This window comes from Oreochromis niloticus, linkage group LG15, assembly GCF_001858045.2.
Source record: "Oreochromis niloticus isolate F11D_XX linkage group LG15, O_niloticus_UMD_NMBU, whole genome shotgun sequence".
NCBI classification, from domain to species: Eukaryota; Metazoa; Chordata; class Actinopteri; order Cichliformes; family Cichlidae; genus Oreochromis; species Oreochromis niloticus.
In genome coordinates this window covers 25,505,857-25,521,664 of record NC_031980.2, presented here as the reverse complement: position 1 = coordinate 25,521,664, position 15,808 = coordinate 25,505,857, and the positions used below count along the sequence as shown (strand labels likewise).

Genomic DNA, 15,808 nt, shown 5'->3' with positions numbered 1-15,808 from the left:
CAGAGAAGCACGCGCAGACGCACGGGCACGGACCGCCGGTGGATCACGGAGCATCCGCCGTCTCTGCGCAGCTGCATGTATCAGAAGCAGCACGGCCGGCCTAACATCGGAGCTATGGCCGACGACGGAGCTCCATCCACGGCCTGCACAGGCTCCAGCCTTCTGCAGCCGCTCAGTGAGCTCACCGACCTGCCGCTGGACCAGGTAAGAGCCGCCGGAGCCCGGACCTCCACCCCGGACCCCGGCGGCCGCCGCTCCGGAGGTCGGAGACGGGGGGACAAAGAGAGACGAGGACGGGGAAGGGAGGGGTCTTTGTCCGTAAAAATAAAGGGTGGAGGCCTCGTGCAGACTCCAGCAGCTGTGATGGAGGAGAGGCTTCATGCTGCCCATTCACGTGAGGAGGAGGAGGGAGGGGATGTACGAGTGCGGCTGTGCGGACGGTTTCTATTGTGATGATGGTGAAGGGGGAAGTCATGTCGGTGGTGGTGGTGGTGGTGGTGGAGGGGGGCTGTCACCCGTGATGCTCCTGAGGCTCCACATTTCTGTGGGCGGAGGTCTCGGCTGCTCCGGGGTCAGGTGTGGAGCTTCTCTGACGCAGGTGTTGCTCAGGTGATAACCAGGCACAGCCATGACCGCCACGTCAGCTCCTGATTGGTCATTCCTCAGTCCAGAACTCAGAGGGGAGCAGCTGCTCACTCAGCAGATGTAGATCACAGTGTGGTTGTATGGACCTTCATTAGGTGATCCTGGTGAGCTGCACGCTCCTCCCCTCTGACTGGCTGACAGCCAGGCCTCTGGAGCCGGATCAGGTGACCAGCTGCCTCTGTTTACTGGTTTTACGGGGAAGTACTGGTGACACCAGTATCTCCTGTGGGCTGATGTCATCGTCTGCAGAGAGAAATCCAGTTTGTGGGCGCTGCCAGAGGTGCTCCGAGAAGGAGGCCGGGAGGTGCGACCCTCACCGAGGTCACTCCATCTCAAACAGCACTCTGATGTTATTCTGGTAGTATTCTGGTAGTAATCTGGTATTATTTTGGTAGTATTCTGGTAGTACTCTGATGTTATTCTGGTAGTAATCTGGTATTATTTTGGTAGTATTCTGGTAGTATTCTGGTAGTACTCTGGTATTACTCTGTAGCAGACAGTGTCTGGACATTAACATGGCTGTTACTGTGTTGATGATGATTAAGATCCTCCTCCTCGCCCTCTTGCAGGAGGAGCTGCTTGGAGAAAAAGGCGGCTATTTTGTGCTTGTATTGGCTCTGAAAGAGTCATGTGACTCCTCTCTGACGCAGCGCAGTCACCTTCTCTAAGTGAAGGTGTTAGAGAAGGTGAGGGGTCAGCCTGAAGGAAGCGGAGCAGTCCAACGGTGGGTGGGTCTGCCCTCTCTCACCTGGACATCCTGAAGCACCAATGACGCGCTGTCTGTTTGCTTCGCCTGCAGGTGAACTTCGTGGCGTGCCAGCTCTGCGCTCTGATCTCTGCCTTCTGGTTTCGTCTCTTCCTTCATCCCAGTAAGACCAGTCCCGTCATCCGGCACGCGGTGGCCACGCTGCTGGGACTCTACTTCGCCATGTTCTGCTTTGGCTGGTAAGACAGACTGTGACTCAGGATCAATAAAACTGAGCTCTCCAAAGTCTGACTTATCCTAAAATTGAACCAATCAGAGTTCTGATAGAGGTTTACTGTCATGCCTGTGTCGCTCATCTCAGCTATAAAGGAAAAATGACACAATAACGACGTGTTAGGAGCAGAAAACATCAGATGTCACTGGATTAAATAAGAAGCCGCTGTTAGAGCAGCTTTGCATGACTCACAGTAATTATAATCCTTCTTTCTTTCTCTCGCTATCTGAAACAATTTATTTTAGCTCCTCCCCCTTTAAGAAAGCTTTCTTCTGATTCGCTCTGTGTCTCAGATGACCCTAAAACAAGCTCTCAATGCTTGTTATGTTTAACGTGAGCGTTTGTCACAGCAGCAGCAGATACGTCACGTGTTCTGGTCAGCTGGTGTCTGTGTTCTCCTTGTTTTACAGGTATGCTCTCCACTTCCTGGTTCAGAGCGGACTCGCCTATGGCATCATGATCCTCACTGGAGTCGAACACATGCACAAGTGAGCGTCACAAACGACACGGATTAAAACGGTACTAACAAGCCATTAACGAGCTCAGGGTTAATGAGGAAACTTTTTATCACCTGTGATGTCAGGAGAGCAGCTCACAGTCGGACCTCAGTTATTTCCAGCTCTGTGAACATTAGGTCATGAATACTGGCACAAAAGGACTTGCACAGATTCGGATGTCGTAAAAGTAACAATGTGGTCCTTCCAGCCAAACAAACATGACTGCAGCAGGTGTTCTGTGCTAAAAAGGATGCAAACTTCAGACTGGTGAAGTTCTTAAACCCGTGGAGCTTCACATGAGCTACAGTCAGGAACCTGAGTGAGCCAGATCATCACAGAGGTCCTCAGACCTCAGTGAGCTCGTCAGGGTCGCCGACCCCACGTTGAATAACGGCCTGCTCTCTGTGTTTTTCCAGGTACTGCCTAGTAGTGGCGCTCACATACCTGAGCCTGTGTCAGATCACTCGAGTGTACGTCTTTGACTACGGCATGTACACCGCCGATTTCACAGGGTAACACCTCCGCTCTGTGGCCCATTCACTCCTAAACGCCTCCCCATGTCCAGGCTCTAACCTCTGCCTCTGCTCTCTCTGCAGCCCCATGATGGTCATCACTCAGAAGATCACCAGCCTGGCATTTGAGATCCATGACGGTGAGCTGCACTCTCAGACGGGCTGTTTTCAGTAAATCCTGCAGGTTTTACTGTCCACTCTGTGTTTCTGACAGGAATGGCTCGGAAGGAGGAACATCTGACGGCGGGACAGAAGATTCTGGCAATAAGGTTTGTTCAAGGTAGAAACATTATTTACTGGAGCAGAAATCAACGTGTTTAAGCAGGAGGGTGGAGCTTAAGACAAAATCCATACCTCCATGGTAGACACTTGTCAATCAAAGGTATCTCTGCCCTAAAACTTCTCCCTAAAAGTGATGCAACTTCCAGCTGTACTTCTGTTCATGCAAAACAGGTTTAGTATGAAAAAATAGCTTAATCTAAACTAAAAACAAAAAATACGCAATCAGACTCGAGTGTAGGGGTAGGACCTCGGCTGAGTCACTTTCCCTGGTTGGTTACTGGATCAGTCCTTCAGATCTCATGACATAGCGGAACCATTTGAATGGTCATCTTCCTGCTCTTAGTAGATCTTTGCATGAACAATCCTCATTCTGTAGCCTTCATTTTTCATTGCGTTATCGGCAGTGTTGGAGTTGCAAAATGTTGATTCTGTTCATCTGGATGTTTCGTCACTCATCCAGGTGGCTTCTTCAGTCTCAGCTCACTGCAGGTTTCCTCAACCTTAGGAACAGTACATTTGCACAATAACTGAAATTAGCCCTCTAAATGAAACATGGGCTCTGAGGTCAGTTCCTTGATCATTAATCAATCAATGGTAGGCAGCTCTGAACAGCACATCCAGAACACCTTTGGTTTTATTGAGAAGGTGAGAGATGTCATTATAGAGCCAAATGAAACAATGGTCTCATACTATGTTACAACTCTCCTCACTAGTGTTCCAGTCACTGAAGCGTTGGAGGTAGTTCGTAAGAGATTACAGGTTGACCCCAACCTTAGCAACAGGACCACTCTCAGCACGGACCAAGTGTGTTTACTTTTGGAACTGTGTCTTAATTCCACCTATTTCACATACAAGGGTCAGTACTACAGGCAGAAACATGGGTGTGCCTTGATTTCCCCAGTTTCACCCATTGTGGCCAACATGTACATGGAAGAAGTGGAAAAGAGGGCTCTGTTATCCTACCATGGAACACCACCAAGTCATTGGCTCAGATATGTGGATTACACCTGGGTGAAAATCAAATCTTAGGACGTACCACAATTCATGGATCACATTAACTCGATGGACCAACACATCAAATTCACAAGGGAGGTAGGCCTGCCACGATTAGTCAACTAGTCACAATTACTTCAACTATCAAAATCATAGACGAGTAATTTAATAGTCGATGCATCGTTTGAAGCTTTGTAAGATCCTGCAAGACGCAGGAATAAGTAGTAGGATTTAAGAGTGTAATAACATACTGAAACAAAACAAATATAGGGGCCGCATCCTTCGGAAGCTGCATTTATAGGCCGATTCCGTGACAGTGTCGCAACGAAGGCTGCCCAATTCGAAGACTCCTCCAAATGCGATCTTAAGCATTTTGGCAAAATTACATATCATCTGTTTTATAATGTCTAATAAGCCTCATACAGTTAAGCACAGTCACTACATGACTGAAACACAAGCTTAATCTCTCTATCAATAAAAATAGTATACATGTATGCTTGAATAAAAACAAACAGGTGAGATATTAGAACACTTTTATTTTTATTTTAGTAGACATTCAAAAATTACAATAGACAGCTGCACATTTGTAGGCCGAATACGTGACAGCGACGCAACGAAGGCTGTCCCAATTCGAAAACTCCTTCAAATGCGGTTGACAAATCCATCCTGCTTTTCCCCAGATTTGAAGGATGAGTCGGGTGTGTCCTTCGTGGCCCAACCTATCCCAGAATTCATAGTGCGGCCCAGCCAATTCCAGTTTCCAACAATGGCGGCAGCTGCTTAGTTTTAATATCACTCTTATTACTCTTTCTGGGTCACAAAATAAACTTTTAAGATATTTTCAGGCGAGAATGTAGCTGTGTAAACTTCAAATATCTGCTCGATTTATCAAGACATCACATATTTGCAAAAGTGCTCAGATGTCTGTTTCCCACTAGCTCGATAGGTGACTGTGAGGTCAAGGCTCACTAGAGCCGGCGAGAACAGCGAACTCCCGGCACATTGTTTTCAAACCAGCCACGGTCTTTTGCTACTCAGATTAAACCCCAAGGATCGGGTCCCCCCACACAAACAGAGTAATGCAGTATGCGCTTTTAAGATAAGATAAGATGAGATAAGATAAGATAAGATAAGATAACCTTTATTAGTCCCACACGTGGGAAATTTGTTTTGTCACAGCAGGAAGTGGACAGTGCAAAAGTTATATAGCAAAATTAGAATACAATAAGAATAAAATACTGTACACAACTGTACAGAATAGAATAAAATAAAATACTATATACAGTAGAATAAATAGAATAAAATATACAATAGGATAAAAATAGAATACAAATGCTTTATAGAACTGAGTAAAAATACAACTATGTCAGAAAAAGAGTATTGCACTTAGTGTTATTGCACATGTGTGTGTTTGATCAGTTGAAGTCTTTGTTGTGGAGTCTGACAGCAGTGGGGAGGAAAGACCTGCGAAATCTCTCCGTCCCACACCGTGGGTGCCGCAGCCTGCCACTGAAGGAGCTGCTCAGTGCTGTCAGAGTTTCCTGCATGGGGTGGGAGATGTTGTCCAGCAGTGATGACAGCTTAGCCACCATTCTCCTGTCACTCACCACCTCCACTGGGTCCAGAGGGCATCCTAGAACAGAGCTGGCCCTTCTAATCAGCCTGTTCAGTCTCTTCCTGTCCCCGGCAGAGATGTTGCCACCCCAGCAGACCACACCGCAAAAGATGGCTGAGGCCACCACAGAGTCATAGAAGGTCTTCAGGAGTGGGCCCTCCACTCCAAACGACCTGAGTCTCCGCAGCAGGTACAGCCTGCTCTGCCCTTTCCTGTAGAGGGCGTCTGAGTTATGAGTCCAGTCCAGTTTGTTGTTCAGATGAACACCAAGGTACCTGTAGCTGTCCACAGCCTCAATGTCCATACCTTGGATGTTCAGTGGTTGCAGCGGAGGATGCTTGTGCCTGCGGAAGTCTGCCACCAGCTCCTTGGTTTTACTGGCGTTGATCTGGAGGTAGTTCAGCTGGCACCAGTCCACAAAGTCTTGGGTTAGTCCTCTGTACTCCTTGTCGTCCCCATCAGTGATGAGGCCGACTGTTGCAGAGTCATCAGAGAACTTCTGCAGGAAGCACTGGGTGGAGTTGTGGGAGAAGTCTGCAGTGTAGATGGTGAAGAGGAACGGAGCCAGAACTGTTCCCTGTGGGGCCCCCGTACTGCAGACGACCCTGTCCGACACACAGCCCTGAGTCCTCACATACTGTGGTCGGTCAGTGAGGTAGTCCAAAATCCAGGTAGTGAGGTGATGGTCCACTCCAGAGTTCTCCAGCTTGTCCTTCAGAACCGAGGGAAGAATAGTGTTGCAGGAAGGAAGGAAGGAAGGAAGTGCCAGGAGGACTGCCATGATACATCAGGGTAACCAAACAACTTCTGGCTAAGCGGATGGCACAACACAGAAGGGCTAACTTGTCAGGTCAGGACTCCACAGTCTATTCACACCTACAGGCCAGTGGACACACTTTCAAGGATGAGAATGTACAGATCCTGGACAGGAGTTAAGGAGGCCATTTACATGAAAAGGGAAAGACCATCTCTTAATCAAGGAGGGGGCCTAAGGATAGATCTTTCACCATCTTAGTGGTCATGACAATTTGCATATTAATGATCATAAACCGACCTCACAGCCCATTGTTCATTCAGTGGGCTGGTTTCAGTTATCTTATACTGTTTATAAGATTAGGGAAACCTGCAGTCAGCTGAGACTGAAGAAGTCACCTGGATGTATGATGAAATGTTTCCCCCACTAAAAACGTTACATCCAGATGAACAGAATCAACCTTTTGGTATTTACTTACCTGGATGATTGAGCATGCATCAAGACAGTGTTAGAGTTGTTACTCAAAAAAGTAATCTATTGCACATTACTTGTTACTTTTATTAAAAATAATGTTGTATGTTACTTAATTACTCGCTGGAGAAAGTAATTTCTTACTTTACCTCCAAGTCACTCCAACCTGAAGCACAGTCTGATAATTATCAATCAACAGTGTACACCTCAGACTACAGTTACACACTGACACAGATCTCTGTGCTAATGAGGACATACACACTTTACTCTTGAAGTTTGAGCAAAAGCAAAGTTAAAACCAGCCACACAGACTTCAGAGCGGTCGTCATGGTGATTCTGCTTTAGAAACATGAACAGGTAGAACTGCCTTTGTTACCCTGTTGAAGTTCAGGGTCTGGCTGCTAGACTGGGGTCTGCATATACTCCACTCTTTCATTACTCTTTAGTTCTTGGCTAGCTTAGCTGTCTGTGCAGATGTTAGCTAAAAATCAGACATGATAAATAGATGGGTACTTTTAGAGAGCTTTTCTAATTGAGGTTTTTACTACGAGTCTCACTATGCCAATCACATTAGCTCTTTGTTCTGTGTTCAGGTTCTCCTATACTGTCTCCCCTTCATTGGCTCCCTGTTAAATCCAGAATTTAAAATCCTGTTCCTCACATTCAAGGTCTTGAATAATCAGGCCCCATCTTATCTTAATGACCTTATATTATCATATCACCTATTAGAGCACTTCACTCTCACACTGCAGGCTTACTTGTTGTTCCTAGAGTATTTAAAAGTAGAATGTGAGGCAGAACCTTCAGTTTTCAGGCCCCTCTTCTGTGGAACCAGCTTCCATCTTCCAGCTTCCTATCTCTACTTTTAAGATTAGGCTTCAAACTTTCCTTTTTGCTAAAGCATATAGTTAGGGCTGGATCAGGTGACCCTGAATCCTCCCTTAGTTATGCTGCAATAGGTGAAGGTAGCTGGGGGATTCCCATGATGCACTGGGTGTTTCTTCTTCACTCACTTCACTCATGTGTTTATACACCTCTCTGCATTTAATCATTGGTTCAGTAAGAAGAGATTAGTACAAGAAATTGAACAGTATTTATTGGCATACAGAATTTAATTAAGCTATTTGGTGAGGAGACTGTGATGGCCCACCACAGCAGAACAGAATCCAAGCAGTAATAGATATTAGGGCATGTGACGACAGATCTTTCATATCACACTTGAGCTTCATTCATTATTAATCTCTGGCTCTCTTCCACAGTGTGTCTTTTGTCCTGTCTTCCTCCCCTCACCCCAACCAGTCAGAGCAGATGGCCGCCCCTCCCTGAGCCTGGTTCTGCTGGAGGTTTCTTCCTGTTAAAAGGGAGTTTTTCCTTCCCACTGTCACCAGAGTGCTTGTTCATAGGGGGTCTGTGGTTGTTGGGGTTTTTTCTGTTTTCTTTGTATTCTTGTAGGGTCTACCTTACTGTATAAAGCACCTTGAGGCAACTGTTGTTGTAATTTGGTGCTCTATAGATAAAACTGAATTGAAAATTGAATAGTTCTCCATGCCTTCTTTCGGAGCGCAGCTGTTTTCATAGCATACAACATTCACAGGAGTCGCCAATAGAAAGCACTGTGGGCGAAATGGTCTTAACCCTCTATTTATTTAGGAGAATGCCCAGTCTGCTGGAGTACTTCAGCTACAACTGTAACTTCATGGGGATCCTGGCTGGCCCCACCTGCTCCTACAACGACTACATCGGCTTCATCGAGGGAGACCCTCAATGCCACAGAGACTCCAAGGATGAAAGGAAGTCCAGCAGCAAGCTGAGGCAGAGCGAGCCCTCCCCAAACGTAGGTCGCATGACTAAGGTATACTTGTATTTACAGTCTGAGCAGTCGCCCCCGCTTGACATTAAACAGAAAGCACGTTTAAGACATTTGCCTTTGAGATGTTTAAATTGAGGAGCGTAGTCCATTTCTTCTTTTGTTCGTGATTGCTGACTGAATTTAAGACATACTGAACCTGAATGAATACCCTGTTTCTCCACAGATGGAGGTCGTACATAAGGTCACCACCTCCTTCTTCTGCCTGCTGGTGTTTCTGTCGGTGTGTAAGGTTTTCCCAGTGGAGCGAAACATCGACGATGACTTCATCGCCAACACGCCTTTTTATGCTCAAGTGGTCTATCTGTACCTGTCCATGCTGACTACCAGACCCAAGTACTACTTTGTCTGGACACTTGGTGGGTGGCTGAAATCTGCTTTGTGCAGATAAAACCTTCATGTGCTGCTGTAGAGAAATTGGATTAAAATCAAAATCTAACCAATCATTCATGCTGAAATGAAAATGCTGGGATCACTGTTAGCACAAACACACTGTTCATACCTAAATTTCTGACCAGTCTCATCTGTGCTACAGCTGACGCCATCAACAACGCCGCCGGCTTTGGGTTCAATGGTTACGACAGCGACGGCTCTGCTCGCTGGGACCTCATCTCCAATCTGAGGATCCTGAAGATCGAGGTCAGGACCATCACAGACCTGGACAAGTTTACGAGTCACTGAAAAGGTTTGATAAGCGTCAGTCTAATGGATCTCTGTCTGCTTCCAGTTTGCCACCAGCTTCAAAGTTTTCCTGGACAACTGGAACATTCAGACAGCACACTGGCTAAAAAGGTCACACTCAGTTACCTGATCTGAAATCTGTGCCTGGCATATGTAAAAATGACTGTTTGTGACCTCTAACCTCTTATGTCTGATTGACAGGGTGTGTTATGAGCGATGTCCCTACCATCCAACAGCAGCCACTTTCATCCTGTCAGCCATGTGGCACGGAGCCTATCCAGGATATTACCTCACCTTCCTCACAGGGATCGTCATCACGCTGGCAGCCAGAGCGGTGAGCTGTTGTTAGCTATTAGCCGCTGTCTGTTAGCTGTTCGCCATTATCTGTTAGCAGTTAGCTGTTATCTTTTAACTGATGTTGCTGCTAAGCCTTTGAAATGAGACCTGTGTCCATTTTAGCAGTCATCCATGTTAACTTCTCGTCCTCAGGTCAGACACAACGTTCGACCATACTTCCTGCACTCCTCCACCCACAAACTGGTCTATGATGTCATCACGTGGGCAGCCACTCAAATTGCCATCTGCTACACAGTGATACCTTTTGTCCTGCTGTCTGTGGGTCCATCCATGAAGTTCTACAGGTCAGTAAGTCAGAAAGGGTTGACCAAAGTTTAATCAAGGTTCAATCCAGGTTTAATGCATGTTTAACAAAGCTTTAGCCCAGGTTTAAATCAGGTTTTACCAAGGTTTAATATAAGTTTAATCCAGGTTTAACCCATGTGTAACTTTGACTGCTCATAGCAGCATTTCTGAATTTTCCTCTTCTCTGCAGTTCCTGGTACTTTAGCCTCCACATCGGCTGCATTCTGGTTGCATTCTTGCTGCCCGTCAAACAGAGGAATCTCCCTCTCAAAGACCAGCAGAAGAGCACAGTGCAGGAGTCCCTTCAGCGCCACCTAGAGGCTACAGACAGGACCTGCAGCCAGAAGGAGAAAACCACATGAGACAGAGGACACAGAGCGATGATGTGACACCATGCATTACGTGGACGTGTACAGAAAGTGGGCAGACGGAGCTTACTGCTGGCTGGGTACAGAAACATGTTGACGATTACTTGGAGTCACGGGGGGTGGGTATGGAAACAGGCCCCGTGTTGTCTTTAAAAGGATTCGTGACTGCTCAGATTCAGCCAGATGTGTGGTGATTCATGTGTATAAATACATACAGTGTAAGTTGACATGGTGCTGCTGTGTGGGAACCGAGCTGCCCCGAACTCTCATGATCACCTGTGTAGTGTTTCTTTGTGGTTAAACACCTGGTGACTGCTCATCTGCAAGGAAGAAGAACAAAGGAAGGATGGGAAGAGCGGCTGGATGAGTGAAGCATGCACGAATGGAAGTCAGGCAGGTTAAACCACAGCATGAGAGTGTTCACAGGGGCCGATAAAGGTCCACTCAGCAGCCTTACCTGTTTGGGTTTTTGCAGGTGTTACCTGTAGAGGGTGGCATCACGTTTACATTAGCAGATGTCTGAATCAGGTGATTTATGTCATTTCATTCCAAGCAGTCAGGTGTTTGCAGATTTAGCTCGAAGATGAAATGAACTGAAAGATCAGTAAAGGTCATGTGATCATCTTTCACGTTAAAGGAGACCTATTCAGCTAACCTGCAGCTCTACTCAGCTGGATTATCCTCCTGTGATTCAAAAATAATTTTTAAAAAAAAACCTTACTTTATTTAACTCTGGCTTCTCAGCTCAATAAATACTTTTAGCTCCTCTCTCTTTAAAGTTATCCTTCTTTAAAATTCCACTTCCTTCTGATTGGCCAGCTTCTGGAAACCTGCTGAGGGGCAGCACTCAGTGCCTGTAAGCTGTGCTGCCCTCAGGCGATGACCACGTAAAGAAATCTAATGTAATGACAAAAATATAGAACAGTGTTGAAGCTGAGTGCTAAGAGCAGGCTTGAGACTAGATTACTTTACATTGGGTTACTTTAGATTACTCTGGATTATGTTCACATGCTAGTGTTATTACTTTGACCTTGGGCCATGTTTCGCATGAACACATGCTAATATTATGTAAGAAAATAAAGAAAGTGCTTCGGGTTGGGTTCATCGTGGTTCTGTAGCCCGGTCTTCGGATCCAGGAGGACGTCCCAGCGGGAGCATTTACTGCTGTGTGTTTTTGTAAACTGAAGAAAGCACATTTCTGTTTCCTGTTGCCATATTTGTATCGTCAGTGTTGTTCCTGGGTGGAGATGTTCTGGGACACAGACACCTCTCTCTGGGCTTCATGGTTTTGTAAATGATGTGATTAAAGCTGATTTTTGACACCTGACCAGGTGAACGTGTAATTGTTGCTGGGATGGGTGGAAGTTTGAGTCTGCACTTTAAACTTTGGCAGGCTGATAGGAATCAAACTAGAGAACAACTCTGTTAATAATTCATCAAATATCAGGTCATAAAGTCGCTGGGTGATGTTTGCGGTTCAGAGATTTCACCAGCACACCATTAAACCCACAAACATGCACACACAAACACTTTATTTAAAGCTATCACTAAGTGGATTTCTGTCAAATACACCAGATGTTCCGCTATCCTCACACACTCCGGCCTTTCAGCCTGAGCTTGGATTTTGCTGCTTCTTCCTTAATTCTGAGTTAACCAAATGTTCCACTGCACTCACTTTGGCTTTTGTACAGGAGGTGCATTCTGTTACAGTGTGTATAACCTCAGTAAGTATCTGTGGGTGCTTTACATAGTACAGTCATGATTGAAGGACAAACAGTCATAATAATGAATTGCACAGCCTGACATGCTCAAAATGTTAAACACTGAGAGAATCACACTGAGATAAATGTGATTATGAGGCAAAGGTAAGGTTTATAGTGAGGCTGAACTCTGAGGAAAGAGAGAAGGACTTGTAGAGGCAGAGAGACCGAGCTGAAAAGGATGTGCAGCAGGTGAGAGTGACTCCCTCCCATGTGAAGGAGTTACTAACTATCCTCAACCAGCTTATAAAAGATGTGAGAACATCTTTTTTTGCTAATTTGATTAATGATAAACACAATCCAAGGTTATTGTTTGACGTGATCAGCAGACTCGTCAGTCTGCTGTTCACGCCACCTGTCCTAATGGCTAACAGAAGACATTTTTAGATTCCTTTACTGGTGGGATCAACAGCATCAGGTCACAGTTCAAATCTGTACCGGCCCAGATCTGTCAGTCCTGTTCTTCGACTTTAAACCAGTTTCCTCGACAGATCTTCTCAATATAGTCTCACACATGTGGACATCATCCTGCCCAGCGGACATTATTGCTCCTAAATTCATCAAAGGTGTTATGCCTCATCTTCCCCAGATTCTCTCTATTATGAATCAATCCTTTTTATCTGGCCGGCTTCCAGATGACAGCCAGCATCTTTGCTCTGCTGAAAAACCCTCCTTAGATACGAATGTTTCAGATACTTACAGGACAATTTTCAAACTCACATTTATTTCCGAAATCTTTGAGAAAGTCTGTCAGGTCATTTATTGTTTAAATTCCAGTCCGGTTACAGATAAACCCACAGCACTGAACAAGCTTTATTGACTAAGGATATTCTAATACACTCAGATAAAGGTGAGCTTTAGTCCAGCTCGACTTATCTGGTCCCCTGCTGACCCCAGTAGGCGCCCCCATTTCCCAGAATCCACCAAGGGCAGGAGGCCCAGGCCCATCCGGACCGGGACCCACAGCAGTAGCACCACCAAGCCCCACAGAGCCCAGGGCGGCCCATCCGACTTGACCGCAGAGAAAACTACCCCCACTCCATCATCCAATCATCTTCCGGACTACATAAGACAATAGATACCCAGGTTGAGTTCATTCTCTACTTCTCCTATATCTCTCCCTAACCTGCAGAGCGAACTCCTAGAGAGCAGAAACCTCCTGCAAGGATGTAACAACCTCCCCACCGGTTGAAGGGACCCTCAGTTCCACCAATGCACCAGAGGCCCCCCATGCCAGGGCTGGGCCCCTGTGCATGGACCCATCCACAACCTCGGTGACACACCACCATCAGGACCCAAGCCCCCGAGGCCCAGCCAGAGCCCCAGCCCAGATGAGGAGCACCCCCGCATCCCCAAGCCCCCAAGCCCGTCCCGGACCCACCCAGTGGCAGCCAGGCTACCCATCCAGTAACCCACATCCGCCAGCACAGACTCTCCCCAAGCTCTGCTGCAGTGTAAGTTCTCATTACTCGCATGTAGAGTCCCCCAGGGCTCAATCCCTGGACCAGTTCTGTTTTCTTTACATACGTTACCCCTGGATCACCTGTCTAATGGTTTTAATGGGATCTCCTACCACTGCTATACAGATGACACACAGTTATACTTTTCTGTTAAGCCCAGCAACCTTGACAGCGTCTCCTGCCTCAACAAATGCTTCTTTGCCATTACTGAGTGTATGTATTCAAATTTCCTCCATCTCAGTTCCGGTAAAACTGAGGTTCTAGTGCTCGGCCCAGACAGTTTCTCTAAGGAGGTTAGCCATTACATTGGCCCCCTTGCCAATAACATGAAATCATACGCTAAAAACTTTGGTATCATCTTTGACTAACTTTTACTCTCACACTTGAGAGCTCATCCAGTCTTGTTTCCTTCACCTCAGAAATATTGAAAAAATTAAACCTTTACTGTCATTCAATCATCTGGAACCTGTAGTTCACATTTTTCTCTCACCTTGATTATAGTAACTCACTTTTCACCTGCATCTCTCAGTCCTCCAAAGCTCATCTCCAATTAGCGCAGAATGCAGCAGCGAGGCTCCTAACAAAGACTAGCTGGTGCTCACATATCACACCTATTCTCACATGCCTTCACCGGCTTCTACAGCTATTTCAGAATTCATATTGCACAATTCATATTAATTTTAAATCTACTTAAAATTCTGTTACCAACATATAAATGTCAACTTGGACTCGCCCCTGCTTATCCAGCAGTCTCTGAAACCTTGCCACGGCAGCTGACCCTCTAACCAGGGTCTCTTAACTGATTTTAAAACCAGAGGAGATCGTGCTTTTGAAGTTGTTGCAATCAGGATCACTCTTTTTCATTTTCTTTATACGACTGCTAAAAACTCATTTTTATAGGTTAGCAGTCCCTTAATCTTTTCCACTTAATTTTCAGCCATAGTTTGTAACCATGCATGAATGCATCTGTGTATGTTGGAATATGTATACTTATCTTTATTGTGTGGCATTTACTGAAACTGTGAGCACTCTGCAAATCTGTGTTTTGAAAAGTGCTACACAAAGGCAACAGTTAACAGACTGGTGTAGAGTTAACAACCTGTCTTTGAACATGGACAAAACAAAGGAGATGATCGTCGACTTCAAGGGAGCACAGAGAGATCACTGTCCACTGAACATCGATGGATCCTCTGTGTAGGTCGTCAAGAGCACCAAATTCCTTGGTGTTCACCTGGTGGAGAACCTCTCCTGGTCCCTCAACACCAGCTACATAACTAAGAAGGCTCAGCAGCATCTCTAATTCCTGCAGAAACTGAGAAATGCCCATCTCCCACCATCCATTCTCACCAGCTTCTACAGAGGGACTATCAAAAGCATCCTGAACAGCTGCATCACTGTTTGGTACAGTAACTGCACGGTATCGGATTGGAATATCCTACCCTACAACGGATAGTGAGAACAGCTGAGAAGATCATTGGAGCCTCTCTTCCCTCTATCACAGACACCTATCGCACCCGCTGCATCAGCAAAGCCACCAGCATTGTGGAGGACCCTACACACCCCTCACACACACTCTTCAGCCTGCTGCCTTCTGGCAAGAGGTACCAGAGCATTCAGGCCCTCACTGCCAGACTTTGAAACGGTTTCTTCTCCTAAGTCGTCAGACTCCTGAACACTCAGTGATTGGACTGACACACACAGGTATACTTTCATACATCAAGTTACTTTTGCAAAATGCTCAGTCTTTTTGCACAACCACTGTCATTTTTTCACTTTTCTACTGCACTGTCTTGTGTTTGTATTGCTGTGTTTTGTCTGGTGTTGCACTGTTTTTGTTTTGTTCTTTTGTTCTTTTGCAATTGTTCTGCAATTTTTGCACACTTGCACTTTATGTAGTCCTGTGTTGATTGTCTGTTATATGTAGCACCAACGTCTTGGAGGAACGCTGTCTCGCTTCACTGTGTACTATACCACTGTACATGGTTGGAATGACAATAAAGCCACTTGATTTGACTTGAAGGAGGTTGGTCCAGACGACACACTTATGCAGGTATGGAGAGGTCTGGGAGAGAGGGTGGTGGACTTTTTAACAGTCTGGTTAAAAAGTACAGCACAATACTGGAAATTGAGAGGATGATGAAAATGAATAAGTGTACCAGGTCTGAGTTTTGAGAACATGGTGATGTGCAGAGCTGAAGGAAGTACAGAGTGATGAAGACACGGGAACCAGATGTTGAAGTTAGGTTAAGCAGAGGTGAAGAAGAGAGTGCAGGCTGGGTGG

The 15,808-nt window shown here is 45.9% G+C and overlaps 1 protein-coding gene across 1 annotated transcript; it reads left to right on the top strand.

The window, feature by feature from the left end:
• The first annotated feature begins 42 nt into the window (after window positions 1–42).
• mboat2b (membrane bound O-acyltransferase domain containing 2b) lies at window positions 43–11,634 on the top strand. Its single transcript, XM_013272249.3, has 13 exons — window positions 43–204; window positions 1,445–1,590; window positions 2,036–2,113; window positions 2,539–2,634; window positions 2,719–2,774; window positions 2,849–2,903; window positions 8,400–8,583; window positions 8,783–8,975; window positions 9,152–9,255; window positions 9,344–9,408; window positions 9,499–9,631; window positions 9,787–9,938; window positions 10,130–11,634. The coding sequence occupies exons 1-13, from the start codon at window positions 76–78 to the stop codon at window positions 10,299–10,301; spliced, it is 1,563 nt and encodes a 520-aa protein (XP_013127703.1). The 5' UTR covers window positions 43–75; the 3' UTR covers window positions 10,302–11,634.
• Window positions 11,635–15,808: the final 4,174 nt, after the last annotated feature.

What these genes read in the sequence shown, in the direction of transcription:
- mboat2b (XM_013272249.3), top strand. Translation starts at nt 76, where the DNA reads ATGTATCAGAAGCAGCACGGCCGGCCTAACATCGGAGCTATGGCCGAC. An exon ending in GGCATTTGAGATCCATGACG is followed by an intron (nt 2,775 to 2,848) that starts GTGAGCTGCACT and finishes TGTTTCTGACAG; the next exon opens with GAATGGCTCGGAAGGAGGAA. An exon ending in CCATCCATGAAGTTCTACAG is followed by an intron (nt 9,939 to 10,129) that starts GTCAGTAAGTCA and finishes TCTTCTCTGCAG; the next exon opens with TTCCTGGTACTTTAGCCTCC.